A 25,083-nucleotide genomic window follows, 5' to 3' on the forward strand; every position below is an offset into this window, starting at 1 on the left:
ACATGTCCTGAAATATGTCAACTTCAACAGGCTAACTTACTGTATTTATTTCTATACATTAAAACAATCCCAGATACTAACCTGCATCTGCTCATAGCTGATTCCCATTTTCCATATCACCTGTAGCACAAAGTTAGACTTGTTAGCAGATCAATGTTAGGCTTCTAAACACGTAGACAGAGTTATAGCAACCCCCATGGGAGACAACGTGAGTACACAACAATCATCATGCAGCTGTGGCTCTTGCCTCAGTACTGTTAGATTGCTATGTTAACCAGTATGCACTAGCACTGAGGTTAGCGTACCTTGCTTGGCAGCACCTAGATGGTCTCCTCCAAAACACTGGACCAGAGACCACCAGTCTGAGCTGGCAGAGTCTGACACCATTAGCTCTGGAGACCCCTGGAGCAGCTGGAAACAAAATGGAGATCAACACATACGGATTTAACCCATTAGATGAACTAGACTGGTATATAGGCTTACAATGCCACTCTAACTACCGCAGTGCAACTCCATAGTTGAGGCAGACCACTCTAACATTGTTGTAAGTTTCTGGTGTCTTGTACTTACCTTGTTAAGCTCCACCTTGAGACTGTAGGGACTGCTTCCGTAGTGGAACAGGGATTTTTTTAATCTCTCAATCGCCCGCCGTTTGACACTGTGCTGAAGAGCTGGGGGAAGCTGAACATAAAATGGTTAAAAACAGTACGATTTTAAATATAATGGTTCAAATGTCTAGACATACTGTATACACCAACCAACTGATACATAGTTCTCATTATATTACCGGAACTCTAAATCAAATGAAAATCTAAAGTACATATAGACTTACCTGAGTGATACCAGGAGTTTTTGGATGGGAGCATCGATCTGCCAAACCTTCCTCTGAGATACACAGATTCCTGCTGACGCTATGAAACCCACATGTTTATCAGTTGAGTTGAACCCATTTAACCAAAGAGTTAAAGGAGGAAAGCAGAACATCCTTCAAAATGACCCAATTTAGCTGGTCGAGGTTTTGGCTTCGGAATAGCAAACTCACCACTGAGGAAAAGAGGATGGTTATTTTATCACTTGACTGACAAACTGTTGTCATGACACAAACAGTATAGGCACTCTTCAGATGAAATGATGATATGGGTAATATTCAACAACATATAATATATCAGAGTATGATCATATATAGACTCACCCAGCTAAGTTTGGTTCATCTGCCACAGAAGCACTGATGCTCCTCTTTACCGGCCCTTTAACAATACCAAAGATCAATTGATTCCAATCCAAACATTATACTCCTAGTAGTTGAAAGATCTAAATTCAAGTGTGCATTTTGAATTCAAGTGCTCACCAGCGTCTTTATACCCCGAGGCAGTGGAGATGTTGGTATGAGAGGGATCGAGATCTCCATCGAAGCCATTATCTATATAAACACATGGATCATAATCAACATGGTAGCAAATGTTTTATGAGAAACATTAATTATGCCCATATAATCCAGGGAAGATTTACCTTGGCTGTGTATTTTTTTGCTTTGGTTTGTGCTGTGGCCTAAAGAGAAGTATGGTACCATGGACTCGTCAGTCCTACTAGTGGTTTTCTCCTGGTCTTTAGAGGAGTGGCAGCAGCTGACCCTGCCCCGATGGCTCTCCAGGAAGTACTTCTGTGCTCGCTTCCTGTCTCGCTCCGCCCTCCTCTCCAAAGCATTCTGGGAGGTGTACAAGCTGTCCATGAACCTCATCATGACGTCAGACATCTTGGAGCTGACTTCCACGAGGTCTGGACGCAAGTCTGCGTCGGTTGTCAGGCACCTGAGGGGTATTATGGGAGTTATTTAGGTAGTAATCAGATAATGTAGCATCTTATCAAGCACTGTCCATCATTTATTTGTGTGATGCAATGAGAGCTCTTTGCTATCCACATCAAAAATATTTAAGTGAAACATAAATGAATTCACTTTAACATCTTACCACTTAATCATGTCTGTGACTCTCTCTGAGGAAAGGCCTTGCTTCACTGGTTCATAGACTGCCTCCACAATCAACCCACACAAACCACAGTTTAGCAACAATAGCCTTAGGTACATAGAGAACCTATGTGAGTAGTGTGTGTATGTGCGTTTGTGTGTTAGGCTTCATTAGCCTTCTCCCCATACGGCTCATTCTTCACTATCTCTGGACTACACTCACACATATATACACACACACACACACACACACACACACACACACACACACACACACACACACACACACACACAAAGGGGCAGTTGTAGAGACCATTCAAATGATATTGGAGTGTCAGTCATGAAGCTTGCTAAAGGCAGTCGTACCTTAGAGACGACCTACTTCCTCATCAGAACAGATCTACCTGAAATCTCCCCTGAGTACGAGTAACTATTATACACATAACTCACCAGGAGTACAGTATGGCCCCAACCACTGATGTTAACTTGCTGTTCTTCTGTTTCTGTTTAGCCAGCTGAAATGGATTCAGGTCAAATGTTTTACCGACACGTATACCTTCAGGCATAAGGACATGATGTACGTAAAATGAATGAGAAGTGGCTTGCTGAAGAATTTGACTCATTCACGTTGACGTGTGCCTCTAGTTTTAGTAGGAGATGCCATGAGGAGTGAGACATAGAGCATGAAAAGGACAACTGTGATTGACTGACTGATAGTGACTTTATAGTGACTTTGTCCCTCTCTCCCAGCATGACGTTATTAGGAGTGAGGTGGACGATCCTCTTCTCCTTGTGCAGGTACCTTAAAGCCAGACACATCTGAGGAATTTCATCGGGAGAAAAAAAAAAAAGGATATGCACTCTTTAGTAGACAACATCATAGCATTGATTCATTCATTCCTTCATAGTAATTATCCAAGAGAGAATTCACAGTCACAGTAGCTTTGTCGTCAGTGCAAAGCAATGGAGGCCGATACTTACCTGGATGAATCTGTTCCAAAGTCTCTCCTCTGTGAATTGCTGCTCCTTCTCTTTCAGAGAGTTGAAATGATCCCAGAGGGGAACACCTTCTATCAACTCCATGACAATGTACAGCCTGTCACCTACAACAGTGTTCATAGCCATTTATAAAGCTGATATCTTAATAATGTTAACTCAATATAGTGGTGTGTCTGGTACTTATCTTCCAAGAATGTCTTGTAATATTTCACATTTGGATGGGTCATTTTCAGGGAACAGAGAAAAAGTCCTCATAATTCAAAAATAGGTACTGACTGGGGTGTTGTAGGTAATACTGTATATAACCACATGGTAGAATATCAACAAACAAAAGCTATGTGTGAGACATGAACTACTGTATCTGGCCAATAGTAAACCAATGCTAACCTGTTCCTTAATGATGGTGAGCTCAGACACGATCTTCTCCACGTTGCTGTCTCTGGACTTCTTATCTTTGCCAAAGGCAGGGTTGTGGAGATACACTTCCTTCAGAGCCAGAAGGTTCTGTCCACTCTGTTTCCTCACCTCTCAGCACAACCACACACAACAATCAAAACCAAACGGGTAGAAAATATACCAGAAAGAATGTTAATGACATGTGTAGAGTGATATTACGGTTCGTCCTTTATTTAAAGGGGGAAATCAAGCTGATCCTAACTGTTATAGGCCTATTTCTATTTCTATCAAAAAGTGTTAGAAAAACTTGTCAATAATCAACTGACTGGCTTTCTTGATGTCTATAGTATTCTCTCTGGTATACAATCTGGTTTCCGCTCAGGTTATGAATGTGTCACTGCAACCTTAAAGGTCCTCAATGATGTCACCATTGCTCTTGATTCTAAGCAATATTGTGCTGCGATTTTTATTGACTTGGCCAAAGTTTTTGATACAGAAGACCATTCCATTCTTGTAGGCCGGCTAAGGAGTATTGGTGTCTCAGAGGTCTTTGGGCTGGTTTGCTAACTACCTCTTTCAAAGAGTGCAGTGTATACATTCAGAAAGTCTGCTGTCTCAGCCACCGCCTGTCACCAAGGAGTACCCCAAGGCTTGATCCTAGGCCCCACGCTCTTCTCAATTTACATCAACAACATAGCTCAGGCTGTAGGAAGCTCTCTCATCCATTTATATGCAGATGATACAGTCATATACTAAGCTGGCCCCTCCCTGGATTTTGTGTTAAATGCTCTACAACAAAGCTTTCTTAGTGTCCAACAAGCTTTCACTACCCTTAACCTTGTTCTGAACACCTCCAAAACAAAGGTCATGTGGTTTGGTAGGAGGAATGCCCCTCTCCCCACAGGTGTTATTACTACCTCTGAGGGTTTAGAGCTTTAGGTAATCACCTCATACAAGTACTTGGGAATATGGCTAGACAGTGCACTGTCCTTCTCTCAGCACATATCAAAGCTGCAGGCTAAAGTTAAATCTAGACTTGGTTTCCTCTATCGTAATCGCTCCTTTTTCACCCCAGCTGTCAAACTAACTCTGATTCAGATGACCATCCTACCCATGCTAGATTACGGAGACGTAATTTATAGATAGACAGGTAAGGGTGCTCACGAGCGGCTAGATGTTCTTTACCATTCGGCCATCAGATTTGCCACCAATGCTCCTTATATGACACATCACTGCACTCGATACTCCTCTGTAAACTGGTCATCTCTGTATACTCGTTGCAAGACCCACTGGTTGATGCTTATTTATAAAACCCTCTTAGGCCTCATTCCCCCCTATCTGAGATATCTACTGCAGCCCTCATCCTTCACATATAACACCCGTTCTGCCAGTCACATTCTGTTAAAGGTCCCCAAAGCACACACATCCCTGGGTCGCTCCTCTTTTCAGTTCGCTGCATCTAGCGACTGGAACGAGCTGCAACAAACACTCAAACTGGATAGTTTTATCTCAATCTCTTCATTCAAATACTCAATCATGGAAACTCTTACTGACAGTTGTGGCTGCTTTGCGTGATGTATTGTTGTCTCTACCTTCTTGCCCTTTGTGCTGTTGTCTGTGCCCAATAATGTTTGTACCATGTTTTGTTCTGCTACCATGTTGTGTTGCTACCATGCTGTGTTGTCATGTGTTGCTGCCTTGCTATGTTGTTGTCTTAGGTCTCTCTTCATGTAGTTTTGTGTGCTGTCTCTCTTGTTGTGATGTGTGTTTTGTCCTATATTTATAATCTCAAGCCCCCGTCCCCGCAGGAGGCCTTTTGCCTGTTGGTAGTCCGTCATTGTATATAAGAATTTGTTCTTAACTGACTTGGGCACTTGCGCACCGTGCATAGCCCGGTGCGCTACATACCAGCCCCCCGCAAGTGCCATGCGAGGGCAGGCATTGAGCCAGGATGGGTTGTGCCAGCTCAGCGCGTCTGGTCTCCAGTGCGCCTTTTTGGGCCAGGGTATCCTGCACTGGCTCTGCGCACTGTGTCTCCAGGGCGCTGGGAGGGTCCAGTTCGCCCAATGCCTGCTCTCTGCCCGTGCCGGGCCAAAGTGGGCATTCAGTCTGGAGTATGGGTAAAGAGCGTAAAGTCTAGAACTCCAGTGCTCCCCCACAGCCCGGTTTATCCTGTGCTCCTCGGACTAGGCCTCCAGTGGGTCTCCCCATCCTGGTTAAGCCTGTGCCTCCTCCTCGGACCAGGCCTCCAGTGGATCTCTCCAGCCTGGTCCGTCCTGTGCCGCCTCCTAGGACTAGGCCTCCAGTGGGTCTCGCCAGTCCAGAGCCGCCAGAGCCGCCCGCCAGTCCGGAGCCGCCCGCCAGTCCAGAGCCGCCAGAGCCGCCCGCCAGTCCGGAGCCGTCAGAGCCGCCCCCCAGTCAGGAGCCGCCAGAGCCGCCCGTCAGTCCGGAGCCGTCAGAGCCGCCCCCCAGTCAGGAGCCGCCAGAGCCACCCGCCTGTCCGGAGCCGCCAGAGCCGCCCGCCTGTCCGGAGCCGCCAGAGCCGCCTGCCTGTCCGGAGCCGCCAGAGCCGCCCGCCTGTCCGGAGCCGCCTGCCTGTCCGGAGCAGTCAGAGCCGCCCGCCAGCCCTGTGAGTCCTGTGCCTGCGCCTAGGGCCAGGCCTCTTACCTGTCTCCTCAGCCTGGTGAATCCTGGGTCAGTGCCGCTGGAGCCGCCAGGGACGCCCGCCAGCCGGGCGCAACCAGGGTCGCCCGCCAGCCGGGCGCAGCCATCGCCGCCTGCCAGCCGGGCGCAGTCATTGCCGCCCGCCAGCCGGGCGCAGCCATCTCCGCCCGCCAGCCGGGCGCAGCCATCACCGCCCGCCAGCCGGGCGCAACCAGGGTCGCCCGCCAGCCGGGCACAACCATCACCGCCCGCCAGCCGGGCGCAACCAGGGACGCCCGCCAGCCGGGCGCAGTCAGGGGTCGCCCACCAGACCTTCGGCGCGGCCAGGTGCGCCACCTAAGAGGGCGACGCCGAGGGTGGAGCAGAGGCCACGTCCCGCACCTGAGCCACCGCCGTAAGAAGGCCCACCCGGACCCTCCCCTTCAGAGTCAGGTTTTGCGGTCGGAGTCCGCACCTTGGGGGGGGGGGGGGTACTGTAACGCCCTGGCCATAGAGGGGTTTTTGTTCTTTATTTTGGTTAGGCCAGGGTGTTACATTGGGTGGGCGTTCTATGTGCATTTTTCTATGTTGGTTTGTTTCATTGATTTTGGCCGTGTGGCTTCCAATCAGGCACAGCTGTAGAGTGTTGTTGCTGATTGGGAGTCACACATAAGTGCCTGTTTTTCCGTTGGGGTTTTGTGGGTAATTGTTTCTGTTTAGTGTTTTGCACCTGACAGGACTGTTTGGCTGTCGGTTTTCTTGTTTTGTTTTGTGTAGTGTTCTTTAGTAAATTAAACTTCAATGATGAACACTAACTCCGCTGCACCTTGGTCTACTCTCTCTCCCGACAGCCGTTACAATGGTCCAGTATGGAGTAGCCATTGATCACTCTCAGAGGAGGGTGGTTCTGGTCGACAGTCTCAATACTCTCCCTCAGACTGTCTAATTCCTCCTGCTAAAGGCAAGCCAACACACGCCAGTAAACAATCCTCACAGAGTGGAGTAGGGTAGTAATGGCAGCAGAGAACAAGTAATGAAAATAGTCAATTCATCATTATTATGATTATACAGGGCTTTACATTACAATCTAAATGTATTTAACAGGTAAAAGGAGACAGCTAACTGCCAAAATAATGAAAACACTTGAGTAAATGAGGAATAAAAAGTATATTGAAAGCAGGTGCTTCCTCAATATTGTTCCAGACACTTGTAGAATCTATGCCAAGATGCATTGAAGCTGTTTTGGCTTGTGGTGGCCCAACAACCTTTTAAGACGCTATATGTTGGTGTTTACCTATATGTTACGTATAGTCGTTTTTACAGTATAGTAGTTGTCTCACCGTGTAGAGAGAAACCTTTGCTTGAAGTGCTTCATAGACAGTGATGTCTCTCACATAATGTCCAACATCAATGAACATCTCAAATAAATCTGTAGGAAAGAGCCTGAAACTGAAAATTATTTTCATACATTTTCTGAAAGGAAAGAATATGTACATTGACTTTAAGAAACAATGTCTTATGTCTTCACCTTTTAAACAGATGTCGGTTACATTCCATGCTGAAGAGGAAACGTAGGGTCCGAAATGCATAGCACTGTCAACATCAACAATAACATAATTACTATCATTGCAGTATAAGGACAAACATGACATGATAATTGTAATTACACCATTATGGTATGCATGTTTAATACCTGTAGGGATATTGTTTTTGGTCCATTGAGAAAGCTTCGTGGCAGAATCAATTTCGTTATTACATAGTCCCCATTCTCCTGATGAAGCAAAGAGAATGCATTTCAAAAATGTCCTTTCCACTAACACAATTCCGAATCAATATCATAGTCCTACATATTGCCCAGTTCATTGACCATTCTAATGGCAGCCAACACTCTGTTTCTGTTTGTGGGTAGGTGCCCTTACCTGAACCACCTGATGTGCAGTGGTGTCATCCAAAACGAGCTCAGTCAGAGCCGCACAGCATGCTGCAATAAAGACAGACATTTACATAAGATTATGTTGAACGTAGATCAATCTGTATGATCTATAGTCAACATGTCCAGTGTATGTTCATACCTGACTGTAGAGACATGGTGTCGTCCACAACCTCCTGTGGACTGAGCTCCTCACTGACGTGCTGTCTCTGGATGCGTCCCGCTGCATTGGCGCTGCAGAGGGCCTCGATAGAGGAGCGGTCCGAAACGTACGCCCGCTCACTGGAACAGACAACATACAGTACATTACAGAACCCTACTGGTCTGGGTTGCATACCGCTTTCTCATCAACTGAATTTTCTCATGGTTATAATATGCACTAACCAATGTTTCAACCACTGTCTTTGACCCACTAAACTCTTGAGTAACTCTTGATTAATATATGTTCTAAAGTTAAAAATAAATGTTTTATCAAGGCATAAGGCGAGACCCAAATGCAGACACAGGAGGCAGATGGTTGGAGTCTTACAATGTTTAATAATCCAAAGGGGTAGGCAAGAGAATGGTCGTGGACAGGCAAAAAGGTCAAAACCAGATCAGAGTCCAGGAGGTACAAAGTGGCAGACAGGCTCGTGGTTAAGGCAGGCAGAATGATCAGGTAGGTGGATACAAAGTCCAGAAACAGGCAAGGGTCAAACCCGGGAGGACTAGAAAAAGGAGAATAGCCAAAAGGAGTACGGGAAAAACACGCTGGTTGACTTGACTAAACATAAAAGACAAACTGGCACAGAGAAACAGGAAAAACAGGGATAAATACACTGGGGAAAATAAGCGACACCTGGAGGGGGTGGAGACAATCACAGGAACAGGTGAAACAGAGACATGGCGTGACATTTTTAGCCTGACCAGAGGTTGCATACCATTTTCTCATAATCACAATTTTCTCAAGCTCATAATATGCACTAACCTAGGCCTCACCCAATAAACTGCATTTGACCCAGTGAACTCCTGAGTAGTCTGCTCTCCATGAACTTTTATGATACTTCTTTAGTCTATCCAGAGGTAGCCTCTCACCTGTTGAGGATGTGGAGCAGCTGTTGCACCCCTCCCCAGGTGCGTATCTCGGCGCTGGTGTCTGGCTCTTCACACAGCTGGACCAGGATCCACATTACGCTCCACATCAGCTTCAGGTGCTCCCTGTGCAGCAGGCTGAGCCGCACTGGCAGGCCCTCGCACTCCCTCACCTGCTCCCGCACCTACAGCACCGGGGAAAGCAGCCGCAGCAACTCTGCACTCATCCTGAAAGGGACACAAAGAAAAATGGATACGCAAAACACATATCAAAGCAAGACATTGGAAAGTGCATCTTATTGCTACTGATATAGTCATGCTGTTGATGGGGGTGTAAGGCGAACTGTTATTTTGAAGCAACTTTGTTGCGCAAAGATGAACGCATAGAGTGTGACTGATTAGGGAGGTAGGCACTGTACCTTTTGGACAGTAAGTCATAATCTTGTAGTATAACAAGAAGATTCTCCACGATTGACAACTCTCCTATCTTCTCCTTGCATTCTGAACTAAGGGATAGATCAAGTGATGTATTTAAGTGTTAGCTACAGTGTATACTCTTACTAAAAGGTATGCATGATGTCCCAAGGTCCCTTTATAAGAGCAGTTACCTCTCAGCCAATGAGGTGAGTGCTAGGAGGGAACCTAGTAACACACTGCTATCGCGTGTTGATAGGAGCTTTACCAGGGTCTGAGCATGAGCATGAAATCTTATATCATTATATGCTCATTAGTTACTACTTTCCCAGACAGAAAAAAACCTATCCACAAGTAATGAGGATCAGACATTGGACTAACAGTCAGTTAGGAGTACAGTTCTTTATTTAACACAATCCTACAGTATATTGTATGAGGCAGTTGTAACGCCCTGGCCATAGAGAGGGGTTTTTTGTTCTTTATTTTGGTTAGGCCAGGGTGTTACATTGGGTGGGCGTTCTATGTTCCTTTTTCTATGTTTTGGTATTTCTTTGTTTTGGGCCGTGTGTGTGGCTCCCAATCAGGCACAGCTGAAGCTCGTTGCTGCTGATTGGGAGTCACACATAAGGAGCATGTTTTTCCTTTGGGTTTTGTGGGTAATTGTTTCTGTTTAGTTTTGTACCTAGCAGAACTGTAGGCTGTCGTTCATTTTCGTGTTTTGTTTAAAGTGTTTCTATTAATTAAATATTGAATATGAACACTCACTCCGCTGCGTATTGGTCCACCTTTTCGGACGATGACTTATCTGTTTCATCTGACGACGAAGACAGCCGTTACAGCAGTGCAATTTTTACAATTGTTTACCTTATGAGCTCCACTCTCAATAACCCACTGCCTTTGGTCCTCCACTGCAGACAGTTTCTGAAACATATCTATTCAGGAATGAAGAGACAAGGAATGATAAGGAAGGACATTGAGGGAAATTCAGGCTACTTTTTTGGGGGGGATTTGATAACTCACATGTCATAGTGACCAACTTCTCCATGGCAAATGTCTGCTTTCCACACTCCACATAACTGCTGCACATCAACTCCATGTACTGGAGAGGGAGTGAGCGGGATAGAAGGCGGCAACTATAAAAAGCAACACAGGACTGTCAGACTAGAAGGTTTTTTAAAATAGATTTAAAGTACATTTACCCTTGCGAGAAGATCAACAGCTTGGAGTTGATGAAAAACTCTCTAAAAAAAGAGAGGGTATGAAGAGAATAAAAAATATACCTGAATTCAGAGTTTTGAATTGTCCTGCTTGCTTGTCAGGTTTTTGTCAACAAGTCATAAAAGAAAGGCAGCACAAGTCATATCTATTTTACATCATATGAAGTTGAAGGAAGAAAAGGCCCATCATTCGTTTTACATGATAAAGGGGTTCTCTTATAAGCAATCGTAGACAGATGAGCACTCTAAGGACAGACTCAGGTGGTGCATGGTCGACCCAGTCACTACAAAGACAGTACACACACAACTGAGCAACTTTCAAGACCTTCATCAACAACATCAGCTGCACAAAAATTGCTGAAACCGTATGAGACTACCTGCACAGCCTGTTCTTGACCAAAGAGGTAAGGATCTCCAAAAAGAGCTTATGTTGAGGATGACTGTTGAAACAATGTTGATTTCTGTATGTTGCAGGAGGAAAGATGTGTAAGAAAAGTGAATTATGTGATCAATCATATTTAAGGAATCATAAATGCATTATTTAGGGATATACCTGAATTTCTCCAGCTCAGGATCTTCAGAGATTATGTGAATCTGACTCCTATTGTTGCTGGCATTATTTAGCTGGAGAGTGGTCTGGGATCTTCCTCCACTGTTGCGGACCTTACATGACTGTCTCAATGCTGCCACCTAGAATGTCAGGCAGACAATCCTGATCACATAATACTGTACAACACAAAATAGAGGGTTTGACATTCATATGAATTGACATGTCCTTACCTGGTGTCTGTGAGCATTAGTTTCAAGCAGGGACAGAAGTTTCCTGAGATCATGTGATTCCCTAAAAATGTTACCTTTTGGTGAATCCTTTTATTCCAGTCAAAACAGGATATTAGTTGTGTGTGAATATTTTAGTTGAAAATGTCCTCAAAAAAGTAGGCCTATTTTGACATTATGCATTTGCAGTATCTGAATTGACTGAAACTGAAATTACTTCAATACGACTTACTTGTTGTCTGGTCCCTTTAACTTCTGGAGTAGTTTGTCTGCTCTTCTCACCTTTTTAACTGGGTTGGGCATTACACAAACTCCCTTCTGCTTCCATGGGTCATACCTGAGGTTCAACTTCCGATAATTGACACAATATAATAATGCATTCAATATCATGGCATTTGGTACATTGCAACTGCTCTCAATATACAAATAAACATAGTCTGTTTTGAAAACATTAGCCTAGCTACTGTAACACTGAACAACAACAAGTGCTACATAGTTCGGGAATAATGCAGCCATCCACTACAAGGGAACACAAGACAAAGGAGAAACGTGTTTCCTTTGAGCCACTGAGCATTCCCTTACCCTCCTTCACCATGGCAAATATGTAGGATACACCTGTTATTTTATTATTCTTTTCAAGCTTGTTTTCTCCTTCAAGGATGCAGTTTATTCATGGACATATTATGGGAAAGCATGTGCCCGAATTGGAAAAGGTCATACTGAATTTGATGATAGTTTTAACCAATAGGAGTAAGCAACATTATTATGTGGTAGTTTCTATGGATACAACTGACGCTTTCGCATTCCGTCACCAGATACTTTTGTCTTTGGAATGTAGTTGTTTGTTGTTCCCCTGTTATTATAGCTCACTGGTTGTTCCAGTTTCACCAAGTGCATAAATAAACATATTAATACTAAACAACTGTATTTAACAAGTAGGTTTATAGCTCTTATTTTGATTAATATTTATTTTTCATAAACTACTAACCTGTGTGCATCTATCTATATGCAAAATAAACTTTCGATTTTGGAAAGTTAAGTAGATGCAGCGTTTCTGTCAGGTTTCTGTTGATGGAAAATAAATCAAATTAAAACAGAGATTCTCTTTAGCAAAAATGTAATATTGTTGTCGCGATAGCATGTGGATAACTCAGGCAATGAACAAACTACCGCGAGATATTTGGTCCTTAATTTTTGCTATTCATAATCTCAGTACGCATTGTATCTGGCGTACTCTCCGTCGTTCAGGTGTGAAATTACGTCGGCCATAGTACGTAGGTATGCGCTAGTGGTAAGAAGCGGAATGTCGGGTTGTGAATGATCGGTTTCCAGAGCGGCAGCGAACGTCAACATTATGGGTGAGCCTACGTACTGTATCAAAAATGTCCTAAAACTGCTTTGGAAATTATATTTATAGCTTGTTGTATCAGAATGGCTATTTTAAAGTAATGGTTGTTCGTGGCTTTCTAGTTGTCTGAGTAACCAACGCCCAGTCGTCCCCCCACCAGTTGTTGGATGAGTTGCTATCTTAGCTAGCAGGTTAGCGTTAGCTAAGGCATTTCCTGTGTAGTTATTTTCTACCTCATCACTAATTACTTTCCTAAATGTTTACCTACCTAGTGGTTCATTCCAAAAGCGAATGTCTTATTTTATGTATCTGGTGTTTAAGTAAACTCCATCGAGGCAACGCAAGCTAGCTTTTTTTTGTGTGTGGCGATAACGTCATGTTCACCACCTAACGTTAGCCAGCTGGCTTGCTAGCCTACGATTCAGAAAATGCTAACGCCAAGTCCTTACCCTTAAATTATTGTCCCAGTATTCATGAAGCAAGCCATTGTTTATTGTTAATGGTTAGCTAGCAAAACAATAATGTCAAGCAATGTATTTACTTCCAGCTATTTCAAACACTTGATTTCCCCATGAGTTCGGCACTGAAAAATAGATTGAAGTGTGACACCCTATAGTGTCGAAAACAGCAAACCAGTTTATGTTCTGATAATCTGAGGGAAGGGGACAGATGAGGATCAACACTCGCTCAAGCAACACAGTTAGATTCTCAGACCTTGGATAGATCTAAGAACAAGTCAAGTGTGAAGATGGGGTATCTTTGGGTGTCTGCCTTTTGAAATTGGTTTGGGGTAGTACCAAGTGAAAGTGAGTCAGGTTTTTATTAAAGAAGGCCTATTAAATTGTGATGAAGATACACATTTTTCTCATGCAGTCATGAGTGTACACCTCTCACCACTTCCTTCAGTTGACCCGCAAACTGAAACGGAAACCACACTAGCTAACATAATCGTGAAGAAGGATTTGTTACATTTTCCATGTAAAGCAGTGGATGCTGTGGGAGGACGGGCTCATTGTGATTGCTGGAATGGAATATATGGAACAGTATCAAACACATGGAAACAAGTTTGACACCGTTTCTTTTATTCTATCCATTACAATGAGCCCGTCCTCCTATAGCTCCTCCCACCAGCCTCCACTGGTGTACAGATAGTGATCTCACTCATATGATGCATTGAACGTTTCTTGCATGGACATAAAGAAGACATACAATTTGAACGATAATTTCGCACAGACATAGGCTTTCAGTTGAAAACATTTGAACAACAGTCCAAGGCTAAGGGCATCAACCGAGATTGGACGCCGTTATACCCCATGGTGAAGCCAACAACAGTGAATAACATTATCATGCTATCCAACTCTGTGATGTTATGCTTGCTAGCCTAAGCACATGTTATTTATCCCCAGGTTTTCCAGTTTGTGAAATTGATTCTGTTAACAGAATTCTTTGTTAGGGTTATTGCTGATATTGACTGTTGTGTGTGTTCTCTCCTCTGGCTCTTACCTCACGTTGGACCACATCGCATGATTATTTCCATAAAACAGCTGTAAGTATGGATGGATTAGTCAGTTAAGCAGGCAAATAAACATTGGCCTATCAGAATTACTTTCTCCTCATTTTAAAGTAACCGAGGCCTGTTACATAACATTGCAAAAGCTGTGGTGGTGATGTTGTGCTCGTATGTTACTTTCCAGCAACAAAAGAATCTGGAGGGGTATGTGGGCTTTGCTAGCCTTCCCAATCAAGTGTACAGAAAATCAGTGAAGAGAGGCTTTGAATTCACCCTGATGGTTGTGGGTAAGAAAATGCTATTCATATATTGAGGTCATAGTTCAACCGAGTCATGTTTTCAGTCATTTCAGTTTGCACAATACAGTTGACCAGGTAAGGCTGTATATGGTAAGTTAAATTTGTAGACAGGAATGTGTGTGTGACCACAGTTATGTGCAAGCAAAGTGCGTGTGTGCGGTTAGCCTCCTCTCAGTCAACCTCTCTCATTTGACTTTTTTTCACATCCGCCTAGCTATTAAAATAGCATTGATTTATTAAAAATTGCGCAGTATTATCAAAAATACAAGAGTGCCGTTGAAGTACTTGGATGCGGTCGTTGAACTCGGCCAGGACCTTCATTTGCTAATCAGTCACTGTTTGGAGGGAAAATGTTTCTTTGGGTCAAACCATTTCCTGTGGTCGGCATAGCAGAATTTCTCCCTCACTGCTAAGAATAGTTCATCTCGCATTTCATCTCAACAGCAGCCTCTTTCTGAGCCAGTCATGGGTTTGTCATTGATCAATTTAAAAAAGTTAGAAGACAAGTGTTGCCTATCTAAACATGCCTGCCTTGCCAGGCACTCGCATGCAACAGGGTTCATCTTAAACAAGTCACCATGATTTACCCTGCTGTATAAAATTTCCTTTAAAGGCAGTGTGTTGGATGGTGCCCAAGTTGGCTGTTGGGGCCCAAAAATGCCTTGAAGATTTCGCCAGCCTGATTGCTGCAATAAAAATAATATGATTTTTAAAGTCCTATTTCTGTGAATGCAAACGCATCACAAACAATGCACACTTTGCATATGTGAAGCAGGCTAGTTTATATCAACACCTCAGTGTTTTCCAGGTAACAGAACAGGTTTGCGTGCTGCGCTCCGCGAGGCATAGTGTGCTGTGCCAGTCACTGCTGATAATGCCAGCCCTTTCTCACACTACCAGTGACATGGGCTCATAGCTCCTCAAGACTGGGTAGAGGAGCTGGCTCTGCCTACTGCTGAGGCAGTGTGTTTATAACAGTGTACAAGACTGATATTGCTGAATTAGCAAACAGTCAAACTATCAACCACTTAATTTTTTGCTCAAGATTCTGTATTAAATGTACAAAAATGTATACAAAACCCACAGCAAAAAATGAAATGGTTGATAGTTTCACTGTTTGCTAATTCAGCAATATCAGTCTTGTACACTGTTATAAACACACTGCCTCAGCAGTAGGCAGAGCCAGCTTCTCTACCCAGTCTTGAGGAGCTATGAGCCCATGTCACTGGTAGTGTGAGAAAGGGCTGGCATTATCAGCAGTGACTGGCACAGCACACTATGCCTCGCTGAGCGCCACACGCCAACCTGTTCTGTTACCTGGAAAACACTGGTGTTGATATAAACTAGCCGTTCATACTCATAGGAGTTTGAAGATGGGCATTGAAATGCACGTTGTCACGTGCAATCACTCAACACAGAAATGGTAGCTCTCAACTCCCAATACTGTAGCCTGTAAACAGCAGCTCGATCGAGGTCAGTGCCAGTGGTCATTTCCACTGCATTAATGATTCCATTCACCAGGAGCATGGAGACCAGGCACACAATGGCTAGCCACGCTGGAGAAACGGGACCACACAGCCGGCATGATACGGCATTCTCTAGCCACGTTCAGACTAGGCGCTGTTGTCCTAGCCCTTTACACAATCATTCAGATGGATGGTCGTCTTGGACAAATGTCAATGGCCCTCAAAGACGTGACCTTTGATGGGATTTATTGGCTGGGCTTTATTCGATGCTTCTACAGTACCATTGGATGCCTCTAAAGTTGCATGAATGGCTATCACACAGTGGGATGTACCTGCTTTCAACATGTATGGTTAGCTGTTTATGTCAGTGTTCCCTTATCTTTAAATGTTGTGTTCTTGCTGGTATAGCTACGTGTTATACTGTGCACACTAGGCTTGTATGTTGATTTGAGTTGCATTGATTCCCTCATTTAAAATGACACTGACCCTAATGTAGCAACACTGTCATTAGGCTTTATGATCAAAAATGAATAGATTCTTTTTTTTCCTAGGTGAATCGGGATTGGGCAAGTCCACGTTGATCAACTCGCTGTTCCTAACAGATTTGTACTCGTCAGAATACCCTGGGCCTTCGCACAGAGTCAAAAAGACTGTACAGGTAGTTTAAGACTTCTGCTTAACAGTCCTGTATTCTGTACTCTTGTTGAATGTCCTTCCACTGATGACCATGTTAGTTTGCCTCAGTGTTGATACCTTGGCATTTGAAACATATTCTGCGATATAGAGCAGACTAAAGTATTCATACCCCTTGACTTATTCCACATTTTGTGTTGCAGCCTGAATTCAAAATGGATGAAAGCAAAAACAATTCTCACACATCTACACACAATCCCCCATGATGACATTTATTTAACATTTTTGCAAATGTATTGAAAATGAAATGCATGTTCATAAGTTATCACACCCCTGAGTCTCAGTCGATACTTTGTAGAAGCACATTTGGCAGCGATTACAGCTGTGAGTCTTTCTGGGTAAGTCTCCAAGAGCTTTCCATACCTGGATGGTGCAACATTTGCCTTTTTTTTATAATTGTAAAAGTTTTTTTTCAAGCTCTGTCAAATTGGTTGCTGATCATTACTAGACAACCATTTTCAGGTCTGGCCATAGATTTTCAAGTAGATTTAACTCGGCCACTCGGGAACATTCACTGTCTTCTTGGTAAGCAACTCCAGTGTAGATTTGGCCTTGTTTTAGGTTACTGTTCTGCTGAAAGTTACCCATAACATGATGCAGCTACAACTATGCTTAAAAATATGGAGAGTGGAATTCAGTAATGTATTGGATTTGCCCCAAACATAACACTTTGTATTCAGGACAAAAAGTTAATTGCTTTGCCACATTTTTTTGCAGTTTTACTTTAGTGCCTTGTTGCAAACAGGATGCATGTTTTTGAATATTTGTATTCTGTATGTGCTTCCTCTGTCATTTAGGTTAGTGTTGTGGAGTAACTACAATGTTGTTGATCCATCCTCCGTTTTCTCCGATCACAGCCATTTTAAATGCTATAACTGTTTTAAAGTCACCTCTCCGGCAACTGAGTTAGGAAGGACGCCTGTATCATTTTAGTGACTGGGTGTCATGATACAACATCCAAAGTGTAATTAACAACTTCACCATGCTCAAAGGGCTATTGAATGGCTGCTTTTTTTCGTCTCCTACCCATCTACCAATAGGGGCCCTTTGCGAGGCATTGGAAAACATCCCTGGTCTTTGTGGTTGAATCTGTGTTTGAAATTCACTGCACGATTCAAGACGTTTCAGCTTTTCGTTTATTTAAATTAGTTTGTAAAAACAATTCCAACAACATTATTCCACTTCGACATTATGGGGTATTGTGTGTAGGCTTGTGACCGAAAAAAATCTCAAAATAATTCATTTTAAATTCAGGCTGTAACACAACAAAATGCGGAAAATGGCAAGGGGCGTGAATACTTTCTGAAGGCACTGTATGTCATTTAGGTCTCCAAAACCCAACGTTATCTCCACACAGATGCTCATCTGTTTTTCTGGTTCCTCTGCATAGTTAGGTAATGACACAGTGTTAGACTGCATGTTGATACATGCAGCGAGAGTCACCCACTGTCCTCAATGTGTGCTACACAATTGGGGACAAGTTGTCTTCCTGAGAGGTTGTTTTGGTCCTCTTCTTTCCCTTCATTGGGATTGGCAATATGCTAATTTCTTCTGTGTTGTTGCAAACACTCTCTTGTGGAGACGGGCGTGTTGCTGAACGCAATGGGTCCTGCATTGTTAAACAACCAGAGCTGTAGTGAGTGCTTAATATTCTTACGACAGTTCTTAGGAAAGTTGTATTGTTCACTATCTCACTGTCATACACCAAATATGAACAGTAACCGTATGCGTTTAGACAACTATTGAATGCTAATATAATTCTGTATTTCCCAGGTGGAACAATCCAAAGTGTTAGTAAAGGAAGGTGGTGTCCAGCTCCTGCTCACAATAGTCGACACCCCAGGATTCGGCGACGCTGTGGACAATAGCAACTGGTACCCAAAGTTTGACAACTCCATTTTGGCTCCAATAAATGCATTGATCTTGACCTATTTGACAGCCATTTCAGCTCATAGCTTGCGAACAGGTTTCCAGGAAATGGTGACCATTTTGGCTCAATGTGTGTGGATTTGTTTCCTCCCTGTGGCTGTGTGTTCCACGCAGCTGGCAGCCGGTCATCGACCACATAGACAGCAAGTTTGAGGATTTCCTCAACTGTGAGTCGCGGGTGAACAGACGATTGATGCCCGACAGCAGAGTGCAGTGCTGCCTCTACTTCATCGCCCCCTCGGGACACGGGTGAGTCTGGGTGGGAGGGAGAGAGGTCGGACAGTGTGAATGAGGGGTGGGGGGGGGGGCTTCTTAATATTTACTAAGATTTCACAAGTGTAAAGTAAACTACCCCACATTAGAAATTCCAATCATTTTTTTGCTACTGCCTCTTCTAGGCTTTTTTCTCTCTTTAGGGTTGTTTTGCAGTATACATACATAGTTGTGTTTCATATGGCTGATAGTGCTAAAGGGCATCGGCTCTCTCAGAGAAGGCTGTGGCTGTGGGGTAAACGGGGTGTGTGCATGCGTTCACTGTTCATACTCTGTTCTATGGGACATTGTCCTTACAATCTCCCAGTCAGTGTTGAGACAGGCTCTTAGAATGAGCAGCTTATGCTGGCCTCACACACACTGACCCCTCACACGCACACACTCCTCACAGCACCGGCTGATATAGCTCACTTACACTCGAGTGCCTTGCACAGTGACACTGCTAATGAGAAACAGCTGGGGAAAGTGTTCTGGGGACACAGACAATAGTTATTTGTGTTGTCATCGTTGATTAAATTGCTTGTTTGTTTACACTACTAGAGCTCCATTGTGTTAAAAAAACCCCCGTTTTATTAGTTAATAGGTTTAAGGAAAGAAATGTGATCTTCGTGGTTTGCTATGAAAATACTGGACTGAATCTGTCCATCAGTACCCCTACCCCACCATTATGGTATTAATGTTATTATGCCATGTCTCCCTCCAGACTGAAGCCTCTGGATATTGAGTTTATGAAACGGTTGCATGAGAAGGTGAACGTCATCCCACTGATCGCAAAAGCAGACACTCTCACCCCAGAGGAGTGCCAACGGTTCAAGAAGCAGGTCAGTGGGCTCTGTCTGGGGGCTGGGCATCAAGGGTCTACACAGACCAAGACTTGATTGTTGCAGATAGAAAGACTGTTTGGGCAGAATGGGCCGTTTCCTATTCCACATACTGCTCCGACGATGCCTTGGGAATTTCCTCAGGGTAGTACATTCATACAGTCTGAATGGAGTTGATACCACATGATAAAGAACTGTCCCACATGTCTTTTGGATTGTCATTGGGGTCCTTGTTAATGAAACACACTGAACCTTCCCTCAGATCATGCGGGAAATCTTGGAGCACAAAATCCAGATCTACGAGTTCCCAGAGACGGACGATGAGGAGGAGAACAAACTGGTGAAGAAGATCAAGGTATGACACAAATGTACTGCGAGTAGTTTTAAACACCATGCATGCACCAACGAACTTAGCCATTTAAACTGTGAGGCACTTAGCTACATCACTCCCGCCTGGATATTGTGATCGAAAATCGAATTCCCCGCTTATTGTGCGAGGACGTGCAAATTACCAGTCACCGCACTATTACCACGTACAACACAACAACAAAAAGAGTGCTGGACATTTTAACCAATAATTCACTTTTACAGCATAAAATGGTTCAATCAAGCAGCACGTCTAACTTTTTTCCAAATTTGTCAAAGTCATCACAAATTGCCACGCAAAATATCTGAATTGCTGCAGCAAAACCAAATATTTTGGCCCACAACTAGCCATCACAAAATTCTGGAAGTGCTGTTGCATATACACAGACACTCGTCTCACACGTCTTTGTGTTATTTTGCTTGCAGGACCGTCTGCCCCTGGCCGTGGTGGGTAGTAACACCATCATCGAGGTGAATGGGAAGAGGACCAGAGGACGACAGTATCCATGGGGAGTGGCAGAAGGTACCAGGAATGATGGGAGATGTAGTTTGATCAGAGAAGGAAAATCTGTAAGAGTGGTAAGAGGCTCCTTCTGGAGAGCGGTTTGAATATGTATTGATTGTCTTTCCTTGCAGTTGAGAACGGAGACCACTGTGATTTCACCATCCTACGAGACATGCTCATCAGGTACAGACTCAAAACATGAAGTTACAACAATTGATAGAAAATGGGGAAATGACAATGCATTTTTTTTTGTAACGTTGTTAACCACATTGACCATAGCCTCAACTTGCTAGGTTTCTAAGACTTGTTTTGTCTGTCTTTCTGTGTGCGTACAGAACCCATATGCAGGACCTGAAGGACGTGACCAATAACGTCCACTATGAGAACTACCGCAGCAGGAAGCTGGCGGCCGTCACCTACAACGGACAGGACAACAACAGGGTCAAGGGTCAACAGTCGACCAAGTGAGTCCAACAGCTACCAACAGTTCTCTATTAGACATAGCCTAACTCTCTTTGTCAATGATCAAAGGCATATTTTAACCTGACACACAATCTACTGGACATCTGAGACTTTTGAAATGTTTTATGATATTGATGTGATATTTAGGCTGTATATAAATGGATTTTATTGTCGTAGTGTTCTTGGAGGTATTTTTTTCCCAATATAGGTCCATCATTCCAAAGGCAGGTATTACAGCTTAAGGGGATACTTTGGGATTTTGGCAATGAGGGCCTTTATCTACTTCCTCGGAGTCAGATGAACTCTGGGATACCAAGTCTACAGACTTCCAGTCATTGCGCTAAGGCTAGTTAGCAATTGCGCTTACGGTAGTTAGTATTGCGCTAGATAGCAACTTCCTTCATACTGGACACAGAGAGAGACATAAAAATGGCATCCACAAGTTCATCTGACTCTGGGGAAGTAGAAAAGGGCATAATTGCCAAAATCCATAACTATCCCTTTAAATTCCACACTGTTGCTCTCTCACACCTAAGACCCTGTTATGTACACCAACCACGCTCAGCATCTTAGCTCTTTACTGAGAGACACCCTCACACACTGCGGTTCCTAACGCACAGCTACGCACCAAACACATGCTACTAATGTAAGGCTACTACTGCACAATACTACTACTACTACACACCGTTTCAGGCCTCTTAAAGTAGTTTTTGTGAACTTTTCCTTGTTTACCGTGAGAAAGTAGATGTTTCGTTCTTAGTCCATGTTTTTTGTTAGTGCGGTCAGTCCGTTTTATTATTTTCCGTTGTCGTAGTGCATGATTTCATCACAGCATGCTAAGTGTGTGTGTGTTTCTGTTTTTTTAGACATGACACAGGTGAAGGCATGTAAGTGGTCAATTTATGTTTCCTTAGATCATTTTGTTTTTTAATATACCCTTTCCCTCCCCTGTTCGTGTTCCTTTGTCTGGGTTCTCTTTTCCCAGTTCAGTTTTCTCTCCTTTCTTCCCCCTTATGTCGGACAATGTCTCAAGGAACCCTGTAGATGCCAACATTGAGAAATCAACTGGGAATTGATAAATTTGCAAATACTTCAAATGTAATTAGCGTAGTTGGACTGGTGGCTTCTTCTCACTTTCAATTGCGTTTACTAACATTTAGCTAAGCTAACATCCCAAAGCACCACTATATCACTACAGTTACTCACTAGCCTATGCTAACAGCTTAGCTAACTCAGCTCCGTGATTGCTTGGTGCTGGTCTTTGAGTCCCCTGCTCCAGAGCAAATTGGGTTTCTTCCTCCCTCTGCTTTTCCACACTTCAGTCACCACATTGTTGGGTCCTACCGTTCCTTTCATGCATAGATCCTTGTATGTACCAATTCCCTGCAGGAAAATGGGGGTGGCATTACTGTGCGGATTGTTCCAGTGTGATGGAGGAGGTTGGTGCACTGTAGGACTGGTCTGACTGTTTGCGTGCGTGTGTGTGTGTGTGACCCTGCAGGAGCCCCCTGGCTCAGATGGAGGAGGAGCGGAGGGAGCACGTGGCCAAGATGAAGAAGATGGAGATGGAAATGGAACAGGTGTTTGAGATGAAGGTCAAGGAGAAGATCCAGAAGCTGAAAGATTCTGAGGCTGAGGTAACATCAGTCACATTGCCTTACTACACTACTGACCTCTACCGTATGGTTTGACTTCTTACTTCCTGATGCATAAACACTGTCACTTTTTGGTGGGTGTAGATGTGCTGAAAGTCTTAGTGAGTGGGGTGTTTTTAATGATGTGTGTGTAACTTCACTGCTCCTCTCTGATGTGTTACATTTCCAAATGCACACATATTTAACCAGGATAGTCCTCTTAGCAACAATTGTCACTTTTTTCAGTGAGTCATACAGTTGTGATTTTTTTTCCCCCATGCCTTTTCAAATAAAAAAAACCAATGTCTCTTCTGCAGCTCTCGAGGCGTCATGAGCAGATGAAGAAGAATCTGGAGGCCCAGCACAAGGAGCTGGAGGAGAAGAGACGCCAGTTTGAGGATGACCGGGCCAACTGGGAGACCAATCAGCGCCTGGAGCAACAGAGACTGGATGCCTCCAGGTAACACTGTCTGTCACACACCTGAACTGTAGCGGTGACTTTGGTTGTTTACTAAAGTAGCTCTATTTATTGTTTGTTAGATCGAGAACTAAACTGGTCCCACTGTAGAGCATGGCGCTTGCAACGCAAGGGTTGTGGGTTCGATTCCCACGGGGGGCCAGTATTTTAAAAATGTAATAAATTGTATGCACTCTACTGTAAGTCGCTCTGGATTAGAGCGTCTGCAAAATGACTAAAATGTAAATGTAACAACGGTCTGTGTAGAACGTAATACCAGCGTGTCCCACTAGATGTCACTATAATAATCTCAACCACTGTTTGTAAATGTGTCATTTTATTACCTTCTAAACTATTCTCCTCTACAGGACTCTGGAAAAGAACAAAAAGAAGGGGAAGATATTTTAGAGACAGTCTGCAGAAACACCAAGTTGTACTTGTTGCCAACGTTGCCAGCTCGGACATCCGTGTGTGGCACCAAACCAACACCAAAGCTCTTGTACAGCCCAGCTGGGTCTGCATGTACTGTCACAATGACCGGAAGAGAGCTGCCTGTGGACTTCTCCAAGGAATGTGTTTACCTTAACGAAACTTACTGTCTTAGACAGGCCAAACCCATATATAACTGAATACTGCCCCCCCCCTTCCCCCCAAGGTTGCATTGTCTATTTAACAACTGATGTCTACCGTTTAATGCAGAGCAACAAAAATAATGAACTGTTGTACAATCATGTTTCAGTGGTTTTATTTGTTTACATGCACAAAAGATCTTCCATGATGTGGAAAAGGCATTTACAAAATCCTTTTTGTTTAGTAAAGTGTAACAGATAAACCTCATACTGAACAGCTCCCCATGCAATGTAGCCTAACATGAAACAACTGTCTCGTTCTCTCAACAGGAGTAACGGGAAATCTAGAGGCTAAAATGCACCTTGGGCTTTTTTTTATGGCTAAAGCTTTTTCCAAAATGTAACGCTTTCTTCTGTTTTTAGCAAATTTCACTAGCCTTGGACCACCATTAACTTCATAAATGTTATATTTCAGTTAGTTTATTTTTATATATACCGAGCCAGCTAAAGTAATGTTTTTTTTTTTTGTATGGAGAATTCTTCTGAAGCTTTGACCAGTTTCTGGAGAGGATTGACTGTTTAAAATACATTCAGTAGTCGTACAAAGAGCAAAAAATAAATAAATGAAAGGAATATTTGTTACTCCACATGTCATCAGATTATGTGGGGAAAGGAAAGTCAACACCATATTTTGCTTTGGCTATGTACTCATCTGTATTTTTTTTATTTGTATTGTACAAAGTCACTTAATAAACATGTGATAGACTTGCAATGCAATGAATTCTGATAAGAGATGCATGTTGATACTGCATTACTACGTTCGGAATACCTATTATGTAGGCCTACTGAAATGTAAAGTTAAATTGTGATACTTATTTTGCTCTGTAGTTTAGTATTAATATGCTTTGCACTGTATCTCCACCTTTATTCAGTGTTTTTCAGTTTAGTGGTTTTACTTTTGATATAAGTATTCTGACACATTACATGCACAATATGAATGTTTTCAGAGCACTAACAGGTTATTCGCCTGAATAGTTTTGACATTTCACACCACAGTAATATGCATAATCCTTAATTTTCTAAAGCAATTTTTGCAAGTACTGTTAATTTGCCGACGCAAGATGTTCTCTCAATTTTACACTTGACTGAAACAATCATGCAAACACATTTTCAGTGCATTCTGGTACACACTTGATTCTTTCAATTCGAAGTTGTATGTAGCTGCTTTAGATCCATTAGAAGGAACCTGCAGGAATAACAGTAATCAACAGTATGTCCTGAGAGAGAAAAAAACTCAGAATGAGTCATACATACACTAAATGCTGGTATTTTACCTTGTTC

The 25,083-nt window shown here is 43.3% G+C and overlaps 2 protein-coding genes across 3 annotated transcripts; one reads left to right on the forward strand and one right to left on the reverse strand.

Annotated features, from left to right (window-relative positions):
• Window positions 1-10,186: 10,186 nt before the first annotated feature.
• On the reverse strand, window positions 10,187-12,106 carry LOC106582133 (serine/threonine-protein kinase Nek10). 2 transcript variants are annotated; one of them, XM_045703338.1, is made up of 7 exons: window positions 11,993-12,106; window positions 11,643-11,758; window positions 11,414-11,474; window positions 11,187-11,323; window positions 11,011-11,094; window positions 10,437-10,549; window positions 10,187-10,348 (listed from the first exon to the last, which is right to left on the reverse strand). In XM_045703338.1, the coding sequence occupies exons 2-7, from the start codon at window positions 11,711-11,713 to the stop codon at window positions 10,227-10,229; spliced, it is 588 nt and encodes a 195-aa protein (XP_045559294.1). In that variant the 5' UTR covers window positions 11,714-11,758; window positions 11,993-12,106; the 3' UTR covers window positions 10,187-10,226. The 2 variants fall into 2 exon arrangements, with proteins under 2 accessions (XP_045559294.1, XP_014020379.1); XM_014164904.2 differs by lacking the exon at window positions 11,993-12,106 and having other exon boundaries at window positions 11,643-11,981.
• A 409-nt stretch (window positions 12,107-12,515) lies between these two features.
• Window positions 12,516-24,514, forward strand: LOC106582140 (septin-7). Its single transcript, XM_014164915.2, has 15 exons — window positions 12,516-12,768; window positions 14,303-14,304; window positions 14,453-14,555; window positions 16,585-16,691; window positions 18,500-18,600; window positions 18,770-18,904; window positions 19,632-19,749; window positions 20,012-20,104; window positions 20,542-20,638; window positions 20,752-20,803; window positions 20,956-21,084; window positions 21,949-21,969; window positions 22,584-22,719; window positions 23,034-23,176; window positions 23,542-24,514. Exons 1-15 carry the CDS (start codon window positions 12,765-12,767, stop codon window positions 23,579-23,581), a joined length of 1,281 nt encoding a protein of 426 aa, XP_014020390.1. The 5' UTR covers window positions 12,516-12,764; the 3' UTR covers window positions 23,582-24,514.
• Window positions 24,515-25,083: the final 569 nt, after the last annotated feature.

This window comes from Salmo salar, chromosome ssa02 (assembly GCF_905237065.1).
Source record: "Salmo salar chromosome ssa02, Ssal_v3.1, whole genome shotgun sequence".
Taxonomy (NCBI): domain Eukaryota; kingdom Metazoa; phylum Chordata; class Actinopteri; order Salmoniformes; family Salmonidae; genus Salmo; species Salmo salar.